Here is a 10,928-nt window from a genome sequence, read left to right as displayed (position 1 = left end):
TTCGGATGTCAAGACATGAAAGCGAATGTTCGCATAAAAACATAATGAATGTGTTTGAGAGGATATATAAAACAGTTACAATCTGACTATTGGTCTGTTATATCCTATTTGTTGCATAATGGTCCAAGTTCAACTACCAACGACAGTTTTGCTTGACAACGGTAAAATATGCCCAAACGGCTGCAGAAGAATATTTCAATTCCAGGTGATTAAATCGATAAAAATCAATAAATACAAAAGTAACCATATACAGTCAATGTTGGTAGCCCGTGGTATATAAGTGGAATAAACCCCTCCGGACTGTCCCGGTTATTAGAAAATAATGTAGGCTACTTCGGTGGTAGTATGGGGCTACAGAAGAAATCATACGACAGATGGACCGACGATAACGTCGCTTTTTCATACGTCATTGGGCTAATTTGCCTAATCTTCGCGGGACTTTAGACCGCAGTGGAAACGCAGACAACCATGGGCTGAAGGCACATTTTAGTTCCTGGTAAAGTAGTTCCTGTACTTTTTGTGGAAACGCGGCTTAAATCTATCTTATAGCTCTGACAAGCTCTTGATACAAGGAATAACAGTTTGCAAGAGCTAAAAAGTAGTTTTAGTTGTACTTTAAAACCATAAATGGTTTGTTAAGCAAAATAGGCCTGTATTTTGAGTTATGGTGGGGTGAGAACAATTAAAAGAGCACATTGTCCATCTAGACGTTCTATCTTCAAGAATAGAGGACTATATAACCAAGATTGATACTCAAGAAAAGTTACATATTGCACTTTAAAAGGGACACTTCTGCTAAGTTAACTCAATTACCATGACAAAATAGTACTTAGTTAGAATGTTTTATCTTTTTATTTAACAATATAATTTGAGCTGGGTCCACATTCAAAGCCCTCTCTCTCTGTCTTTCTCACACTCAATGACAGAGTTTACATGCATTGTCCATGCAAAAAAAAAAAAGGAAAAAGTGAGAAAAATGGCTTTAAAGATTCTTTTCTGTTACATTCTAATTCTACTGAGAAGCATGATACAAAGAATTTCCTAACTAACTTAGATGCTTGATTAATGTATTTTTTATTAGCTAGTTTTATCTGTATTCATTTCTGGACACAGCCAGTGCTTCAGATGGGCAGGAGCTGTCGGGACTTGTATATGAGTACCGACTCTTCTTTTGATTACTAACATTAATTTATTTTAAACAGTATGTATGAGGAGTAGGTACCGGCACTTATTTTGGTCCAATTAAAACACTGATTAACACTATGGTATTTTTGTAATATTTGAAGCGTCGCTACCTACCTTTTCCTTGTCTTTCGGTGAAAAAGAAAAAAAAGTGACGCTTTGACAGACCGTGCGACATTCGCGGCATAGGCTCTTTTTGAAAATAAATATGTGGACTCGACGGTATGGATTTGAAAGCGCATTTAGGCAGAAATATTTAGAAAGTTTAACATTTTAAATTTATGAATTTAATATATAGACTATATACAGTATATATATATTTTTCATTTACATTTTTTTATTATGGTGTGGCGGCAAGGATTTTGCCGTGGCGCCACGCCACGGCAAAACCTTACCAGCGGAAACGTTGATGTAGACACTCCCTTAGCACTTCCTGCAGTTCTAGGTTCGGTACTAAAGATAATGTTGTTTTTAATATAGAGGAATTCAGACAGGAAGTTGCATAAGAGCTTGCTGGCAATCTGAGCAGAGAAGAGAAAGGCTGCGGGAGTATGCACACAGAGACACCAGTACAGATTGGGATTCTGTCCAAATGAATACTTTTTAAAATACAGACAGAGCAAGAAAAAGTGGAGAGAAGAACTAACCAAGTAATTATAATTAAGAAGAGAACACAACCATTCTGAAGAATATTTTCTCTCTTGTTTCTTTTCAGTTTCATCTAGAACAGCAATGGAACCAAATCTGACATACAGCCAGGCTATTGAAAAAGCAAAGAATTCACTCACACGCTTTCCTTTGAAGAATGTGAGAGGAGTCCCGCTGATGGAGCCCATCGCCAAAAACTTTGAGTCTATTTGGGCTTTCTGCCCTGACCCTACTGACATCCTCATTTCTACTTATCCAAAAGCAGGTGAGCAACACGATGAGTGCATTGGTGAGCAAAATGAGGGAAGGGTGTGGAACTGTTTCTGACTATTAACACTTTAAATAACTGACTTTAGATTGGAGCAGTAATAATGTGCAGTAATTAATGTATAGTCTACTATAGAACATTTGTAGGAAACATTCTTATTGTCATTTTCTTCTTCTTGACATCAATATCAAAAATTGTTTTTTAGTTCAGTTAAAAACATTAAGGGGCAGTGGCTATGTACCTAGTATAAGTTGTACATTATTATTTAATGCGAGACTTTCCACAATATCCCAGATGCAGAACAGGGATTAAGACCAAGCTTCCGTATTGCTCCCAATTACTGTGTGCTCACCACCTTGTTGGTCAGCTTGTTGACTGCAACTGCGGTGGCTTTAAATGCCAATTGTGCATTACAATGCCTAACACTGCTGCTGACCAGGTTATATGTGAGACAAAGCAATGTTCAAAGGAGGAAAGAAATGAAATTCACAACTTTGTACTTTACACATGTTTTACCAAGCATCTATGCCAAACCTATGTCTTCCAGAAGCATTCACACTAAAATGTATTTTGTTTAATTTGGGAGAAAAAAATTGTAGGCTATGACATTTGTCTATGTCTCCAAAATTGTTTTACTAGGTTTTTTTTAATTAAGTTATTTAGAAAATACTATTATTTGCTGCTTGAGTGAAAATAGTCTATTTTGCTTCATGTTTCGCAGGGGCACTTGCAGTACCACTCAATAGCACATGATAACCTCTACACTACCCAGACGGCCCGCGATCTAGCATTCTGATGTAAATATAGAAGCAATAATGTGTAAGCACAAAATTTATGTTTAAGTCAGGCAACATTTTGGAAATAAGACCAGGTCATGTTACCTTGCTGACAGTTATGCAATTTATATATACGTATGAGCATATTTCATAGTTTTAAAGTTGTTTTAAAGACATTGTATGGTTTACATAGGCTTTGTTGTAACTCTTGCATTCTCTGATATTTCCATAATTAAAATAACATAAAATGAGGTTTTCCAATGCTCTGCTGTCACTATGATGTGAAATTTAAATGATCATGGCAGAGCACTCGCCCAGTGAGGGGTGAAACATAAATGTTTTTCGGGACTAGCTGGAGGTTCTCTGCGAATCAACTGAAAGTAATCCAGTTGTACACTGCAATGAATTTTCCATAAACTTGTGTTGCAGCTAAATCCCTGTTAGTATGGTACTTTGGAAGACTGTCTTTTAAAAAATTGCATTCTAAAAAACAAAGATACACCACAACCCACCCTAATGTCTTCAGAATGCACGTTATCTATTAATACCATTTAATTGTCTTAATTTCTATTCATAGCAAATGAGCGAACAAATGGCTTTTTAGTTTAAAATCAGAGTAACTTTTGTGTGAGATTTCTGTCCAAACTCAAAATGGCTGGATTTGTTTCAAAAGCCCGCTCAGCAGCTGGCATTTTTTAAAAACCGTAACATTAATTCCTAAATGCAGTTGAAATAAGATCTGTTAATTTCTTGTTTAAGTTGGATGAACTGCACTGCCATGTAACCAATGCATTTAAGTTAAGATGCAGCATGGCAGTGATATTATCATTCCTAAAAATAAATTTTGTTGGATTGTTTCACTGTACTGTGCTGTAACCGACTGTTAAGTGGTTATGAAAATGAACATGGCTTTGTTCATGGATTATGTTGATTAAACATGCCTGGAATTGGTTAATAGCCTAGATTCTCTTTACACAAATTTGCTCGTTCCCTTCATTTGAAGGCACTTAAGTGCTTCATATGATATATTATTTGCATGAATTTAATCATCCAGAGTGAATCATCCTTAAAAGAGGGTTGCTGCTATGTGACTATTTTATACTTGTCCTGCATGGTTATTTTGAACTTTACAATGTAGCTAAATGAGTGATCTATGAAAGCTACACTGACCTGGTAATTTTCAATTATGTGGTTTATAGGTTGTTAAAAATGATTTGTTCTTTTCTGTCATTCTGTCCAATTCTATTTAATGTAGGAACTACCTGGACTCAGGAGATAGTAGACCTGTTACTTCACAATGGAGATACAGAGGCATGCAAGAGAGGGCCCATAGTTATGAGGAGCCCATTCCTTGAGATATTCTCCCCCCCTCCCATCCCTTCTGGTACTTAACTCTTTGTTATACTGTGCGTGTGTGCGTGCGTGCGTGCATGTGTGTTTGTGTGTGTGTGTGTGCGTGTGTGTGTGTGCGTGCATGTGTGTTTGTGTGTATAATACAGCCTGCAGTTATACTGTGTTACCATCCTACAGAATCCTGCAACATTTTGTTACACAGTGGGGTGGTCACTGCATCATATACAAATGTAAAAAATAACCTGGCTTACAACCTTTTGAATCCCTGAGTGAGAAAGACTCACAAAATAAGAACATAAACAACAACCAAGATGCCACTATCAAACAGTCTAAAAGGTCCAAGCGACAGAGAGCAGGGACAGAGTCCCCCTGCCTTTAAGCCGGGCTGACACTGTAAATGATTCTACTGTTCTGCCAGGTAATAGACACACCTGAGGTGTTGAAATTACAGCACCTGAAATACTGGAGCTGTCTCTGTGCTCCTCTTCCCTCATGATGCCACACTGTCAAAATCATTCCCTTCAATCTGCCCTCTCTGTCAGGCCTAGATCTCCTTTGCAAAATGAGTCCACCAAGGTTAATCAAGACACACCTGCCAATCCAGCTTGTACCTGAGGGATTCTGGGAAAATAAATGCAAGGTAACGTAAAGACTGCCTTTACGCATTATGAGGGCAGAATAAGTGTACTGTCTTGTGTATGTAATAGTAACTTTAATTGACTTTGCCTGCCCCTGCCCCTCACTCCCACATCTACATTGCCCAGGTTATCTATGTGGCCCGCAATGCCAAGGACAACTTGGTAAGCTACTACCACTTTGACAGAATGAATAAGACCCAGCCTGAACCAGGATCCCTCGATGAATACATCTACAAGTTCATGAAGGGAGATGGTAAGTGAAATTTTATCTTCCCTTCTTTTTCTGAATGCAGCTGCCAGAACTGGATGATGCTGTTAAGAGTCACAATGAGGTTGATGGGACTGACAAAGCAGAAAGATATCTGTGATGACTTGTAAAATGATGCCAGGTAGATGCAGGTGCCTGGTAAGTAGCTACAGGATGCTAATGTAGTAGTATGAAGCAAACAGGGTTTTTACGTTATAGCATCATAAATAACCTTCACCAATCTCATTAGTTAGAGGAATCGTATGTCATAGATAACTTGCTTGTGGCCCCAATCTATGTACCTTAACATTTTGCAGTCAGCCATTTTGCCAATACATATTGTATGCAGTTGATATTGTAAAACTATGAAAGATTTTAAACTTCCTTAAACTGACCGTCCTCCTACTGAAAGACCCTTAAGTGCAGTTGCAATGAATGAGTAGCAGTCACCACAGGTTATCCAGTAAAAACTTGATGCTTAAAAATGTTCAACAATAAGTATTTATTGATGTCCACACATATCCATACCACGCTGTCCACTCCATTGAAGTCCAACCATTGACACTTGTTTGTGTTTACATGTGTGTGTGGTGGTCACTATAATATGTAGAGAAAAAAATAGAAGCAGCATTAATAATGGCAACTGTGTGTGAATATAAGTACCACGATAGTACATAAATAAGAAATCTAATTATTAATATAATTATAATAACACTACATTATCAGCAATAGATTTCTACAACCTCAATGAAAAATGTATAATTGAACTATTATCCATTATGTTAAGATTAACTCACTGCAAATATAGCAGCATCAAACGATAGTAACATCAAGAAATTACAAGACACAGTTACCAGCACATTCAAAATCTGATGAAGTTAGGAAAATACGTGGCAGGAACACTGGTGCAGAGAGCATGATTCAGCATTTAGTCTACGTAATCCTAGATTTGTCTTTCATGACATAACAATTTTCAAAAAAACAATTTCAGTTTACTAGTTTGTTCATTTAGGTCCATTATCAAGATGGAATTTCCTGTCATCTGCTCCTTATGCACTAGGCCTACTTGGCAATTGAAAAAATGGAAAAACATAGAACGAAGGATCAGAACCAAGCCTTTACAATACCTTGTTAAGGCACCACCCTCCTATGTCAAGTGCAGTAAACTGGCCAATTAACAGTCACTTTCCAAAAACCAAGCAGTGCAGTCATAAAGAAAATACAGCTCTTGCCTCTATTGAGTGACAGAGCTGTATTACCATTCAACACATTAAAGGTAATACAGTTCTGTTTAAGAAACAATAACAAAACAGTCCAGACCCACGTCACACCTGTAAGTGTCATCAGTAAAACTTGGCTAACTATATAGCTAGCTAGCTATGGCATGTCCTCACCTCTGTAACGTTATTTGTTGTCCTCCATGTGACAATACATTACATCTGTATCGGTGGTACGTGCTAAGTAGGTTAAGTAAAGTAGGCAAAACGCTAACGATAGGGTTAGCTAAAGTAACGTTAGACGATAAAGCTGTGCTTAAAAATGTTGTGCCGTTTGAAGTGGTGATTTTGGGAGATGCACCTGCGCATGCGTCCTTCTAAACGAAGCACCACCTGTGTATGCGTCCCACCAAACGTCCCTCTCAGGTCGTCCGTGAGTGAGTGAGTGAGTGAGTGACCACAATTTGCCATGCATTGCCCACAGCGGCAGTTCCTGCGCGCCGTGGGAAAAATGAACAGCTGCCACTCAAGACACCTTCAACTGACATTGAATCTCTAGTACAGAAACATTTTTTAATTGCTCTCTTCTTCCCATTCACAGTAGGCTGGGGCTCCTGGTATGACCATGTCAAGGGTTATTGGGAAAACAGAGAGAAAAGGAATATACTCTATTTGTTTTATGAAGATATGAAAGAGGTGAGTTTGTATTGCAGCCACTCCCCATATGTACCCACCAGGAATTAGTGGTTTCAATCCTGTTGTCTGCATCCCCATATAATTCTACCATTCCTCCAGAATCCTCAGCGGGCAGTGGAACGCATCAAGCAGTACCTGGATCTGTCGGTCACTGATGATGTAATAGCGCGCATTGTGGAGCACACATCTTTTAAGGTCATGAAGGACAACCCCATGACCAACTATACCTTTATACCCAAGTCTATCCTTGACCATTCCATCTCTCCTTTCATGAGAAAAGGTTTGTCTCTTTTTATAATGGTTGACATTTATCAGCTTCTATTTTCAATTATATTATGAGGGGTTTGGCTCCTCAGATTCAAATATAGAAGTTATAAAACTTTTGACTCTTAAGCAGTACACATGCAAATTTTTCCCATTGCATGACCATGTCTGGATGCATCGGGTGAAATATTAACTATGAGATTAAATCAAGGTGAATTCAGTCCTCTGTAATTCGGGTGTTTTAGGAGCTTTAGGTAATGAGAGGTGATTGCACTCGATGAGGATAAAGGGATGGATCAGAGGTTGGATGCTATGGTTAGTGTTCAGAGTACTATATAAACAAATGTGCTTGTGTGCTAGGATAACCGCATCTCTCTCTTGCAGGGGAGGTTGGTGACTGGGTCAATCATTTCTCTGCCTCTCATTTGAAGATTTTTGATGAAGATTATGAGCGACAAATGAAAATGGCAAACATTCCCTTTAGGACAAACTTGTGAAGAAAGTGCTGCAGTAGCCTTTACGATGCAGGACATTCTAGGCACTTTAGCTCATGCAAAAGTATTAACAATGAGGATGAGCAACAGCCAAATTAACTGATGGAAGTGAGGGGAATTTTGTGTGTGCACTACATTATTTGAAAGTTACTTTACAATGTTTAATGTTTTAAGTATTGTATTTGATAACAGTATCTGTGATTTAAGCACAAGCAATCTATTAAATATAATATATTGATTATAATCATCACAGGACTAGTATTTCCAGGTTATTCAAGATCTGCCTTCAAGATGTTTATTTTTCATGAGAACTACTCTTAGGATTTCAAAGTGCTTCATCACAGCCACTTCCATTGTGTAATACCCATCCGGATGAAGCTCAGCAGCCATTTCATACTTGCAAGGTGACTACAAATCAGCTGAATTAGAAAGGCAAGGAACCTATCCAAGTACTGCAATAATCCAGTTCAGCCGATGTGACAATGACAGTTAATGGGTGGAATTTTTACTGGCTCAAAGAAAATTTGTGCTAAGACTGGAGCTGCCTGATGCACACAAGTGATCATTGAATGATTAGTTAATTATGGTTTCTATTTCTTACTTTATTTTTCCATTTAAAATGTCCATTTCAGCTATTCCATTTTAGCCTTCGATTTCAGTTTCCATTGGCCAATTAAAGTTTTTTTGACATTTCAATATCATTTTTTTATATTTTCATTTCAACTTTAACATTTGATTGCATTATGGTCATTCCTAGTAGCCTATTAAATAAAAAATAATTAAAAATTTTCTCTGGCTCCAATTTGTACAAGACATCGAGAGGCAAACTGCACTTCCCTGATTTCAAAACAGCTTTTTACAGGCCCATAGAGACAGTGCATAATGTGCCACACAATGGCCATGCCCACAATGGGGGATCTGTTGTTCTTCATGATAAGCAGTCGGTCGATTTACAAGATTGTGAATGCCTAAAAGTTGTGTGGTGGATTGTACAAATAACAAGAACCCAGAACCCAGATCTGAAGATTTATGTGCTCCTGTGCAAAAAAAATTAGGTAATGAGGCCTTGGCATAGATTCTACAAGTCTCTGGAACTCTACTGGAGAGATGGAACACCATTGTTGAGATATTCCCTCACATCATCAAAACACCCTCACGTGGTGTTTTGATGATAGTGGTGGTGAGCACTAACACATTGGTCCTAAGATGTTCAATTGGGTTGTGACCTGGTGATGGCGAAGACCATAGCATATGATTCACATCATTTTCATACTCATCAAACCATTCAGTGACTCCTCGTGCCCTCTGGATGGGGGCATTGTCATCCTGGAAGAGACCACTCCCATCAGGAAAAAAATGTCTCACTTACTACCTTGTACTTACTAACTTCCAATTCCTTTTACATTAAATGTTTTAAAATTGTAAAGTCTAATTTATCACACTTGTTTTGCTGTTTAATGTCCCTAACTTGACACCATTGTAAATGAGGATTATTCCTCAATGGGTTCTCGAGATGAAACAAAGGTTGATTGATTGATTGATTAATCGATATGCCGACTCCACATTTTAACTCATTGAGACTGTGTTAGGGCAAGCATTGATATCAAGAACTACAATTTTAGTTAGATTATCATTCCTGCCATATATGTGAGGGTATGTAAATATCAAAAGCAACATTTTTACAAGCAAGAAATGACTTCATATGAAGAGTCTCAAAATCATGATACAGCTTAACAATAATTACATAATTTAGCAGATAATTGCAAGCTCTGCATGAAACTGAAAAGTTTGATTAAAATTAAATTCTATTTATTTTAGGTTTTTGGCTTTTTTTACCCTAAGGTGAAAAGGGTATCCTGATTTCTGTCAAGCTGATATCATAGGGGAAGACAACAAAAAACAAATTCTCCAAATATACCAAAAACACAAATCTTAGATAAAACCTCATATGAAATGCTATTCAAAAATTAATGTCTTCTGTGAATGCACATTGCACGCAAAACCAAGTTGCTCAACAAAAATGTCTCATTACTGCTATAGAATTTACTGTCTCTTTAAAACTTTCTATTACTGTATGATGTCCTATGATGCTATGTGACAAGGGAAGATCAAGATGGAAATAGGTTAGTCTGCTCTGTGACAAAGAAAATTATATTGCTGATGCCCCTGCATGTCACAGTTTTGCCAATGGCTGTGTTCCAAACTGTAGGCCTATACTTGTGTTCTGTTTTCTTGCCTCCAGATATACTTACAAGACTACATGTATAGAGTGTAAGAACACTTAAAATCCATTCAGTTTGAAATTAGCTCTAACCTTAGCAAGAAACACATCAACACTACAAAAATACGAAAATAAAATACACTTAGACTTGTACACAAAATCCTGCCTTCTACTGTCAATTTTCTTGGCTAAGTTAAACATTTGTATTCACCCTTAAATACAGAGGAGAAAACACAATGGCTACTCGGAAAGGAAAGCATGGAAAAGTGTTTTGACGCTGCAGAACTGTATAAGAACTATAAAGGAAAAGTGGTTGCCTGGATCTTACACAGTTCATCGTTCAAAGCACACTGTTTTTTTTTTTTGTACTCCCAAGAACAAAAAAGGAACCTCCGGTGAAGTGAAATCTCGCATTCTTGCCTTGTTGCATGTTTGATTTTGGAAGGCACTCGTTCTCCACACTTTTGGCTTTCCATTGCTTTGATAAAGACTTATTTTTGTTTCACCTGTCCACAAAACTTTGTTCCAGAACTCCTTTGGCTTATTTCTAGTTTTTATTTTATTTATTTTTTTGTAACTTCGAATCTGGCCTTTTGATTCCCACTGCTGAGTGTAGACCATCTGACTCTGGTGATATCACAGGCTCGAGAGACACAAGTGGAGCAGGCACCATAGACCTAATGTCTGTAGATTTCTTTCTGAGAATAGAGCATATTGTATGTTTCACTTTATGTAGCTTTAGCAACTGGCAGTTATGGTATGATCTGTCATAGTCTACAGCATGCAATGTGCTCTGTCTAGCCTAACGATGGGCAATCTGGCTCCTTTCTGGGAGTTGGATCATTTGGCTCAGCTGACCTAAGGAAAACATTTGAGGGGTTTTATGCAACACACTTACAAGATCCCCTTAGGTAAGGGGAAATA

General features: G+C 37.7%; 1 protein-coding gene across 2 annotated transcripts; it reads left to right on the top strand.

The window, feature by feature from the left end:
* Positions 1-1,655: 1,655 nt before the first annotated feature.
* Positions 1,656-8,572, top strand: LOC118220262 (sulfotransferase 1C1-like). 2 transcript variants are annotated; one of them, XM_035404052.1, is made up of 7 exons: positions 1,656-2,119; positions 4,130-4,258; positions 4,770-4,867; positions 4,992-5,118; positions 6,931-7,025; positions 7,125-7,305; positions 7,674-8,572. In XM_035404052.1, exons 1-7 carry the CDS (start codon positions 1,915-1,917, stop codon positions 7,784-7,786), a joined length of 948 nt encoding a protein of 315 aa, XP_035259943.1. In that variant the 5' UTR covers positions 1,656-1,914; the 3' UTR covers positions 7,787-8,572. The 2 variants fall into 2 exon arrangements, with proteins under 2 accessions (XP_035259943.1, XP_035259944.1); XM_035404053.1 differs by having other exon boundaries at positions 1,658-2,095.
* The last annotated feature ends 2,356 nt before the right edge of the window (positions 8,573-10,928 follow it).

Source organism: Anguilla anguilla, chromosome 2 (genome assembly GCF_013347855.1).
Source record: "Anguilla anguilla isolate fAngAng1 chromosome 2, fAngAng1.pri, whole genome shotgun sequence".
Classification (NCBI taxonomy): Eukaryota; Metazoa; Chordata; class Actinopteri; order Anguilliformes; family Anguillidae; genus Anguilla; species Anguilla anguilla.
This window is presented reverse-complemented; position numbering and strand designations above follow the sequence as displayed.

Bases quoted from the DNA above. Each gene is read 5' to 3' on its own strand.
- LOC118220262 (XM_035404052.1), top strand. From the start codon at position 1,915: ATGGAACCAAATCTGACATACAGCCAGGCTATTGAAAAAGCAAAGAAT. The intron at 5,119-6,930 runs GTAAGTGAAATT...TCCCATTCACAG, and splicing joins CAAGTTCATGAAGGGAGATG to TAGGCTGGGGCTCCTGGTAT. The intron at 7,026-7,124 runs GTGAGTTTGTAT...CCATTCCTCCAG, and splicing joins TTTATGAAGATATGAAAGAG to AATCCTCAGCGGGCAGTGGA.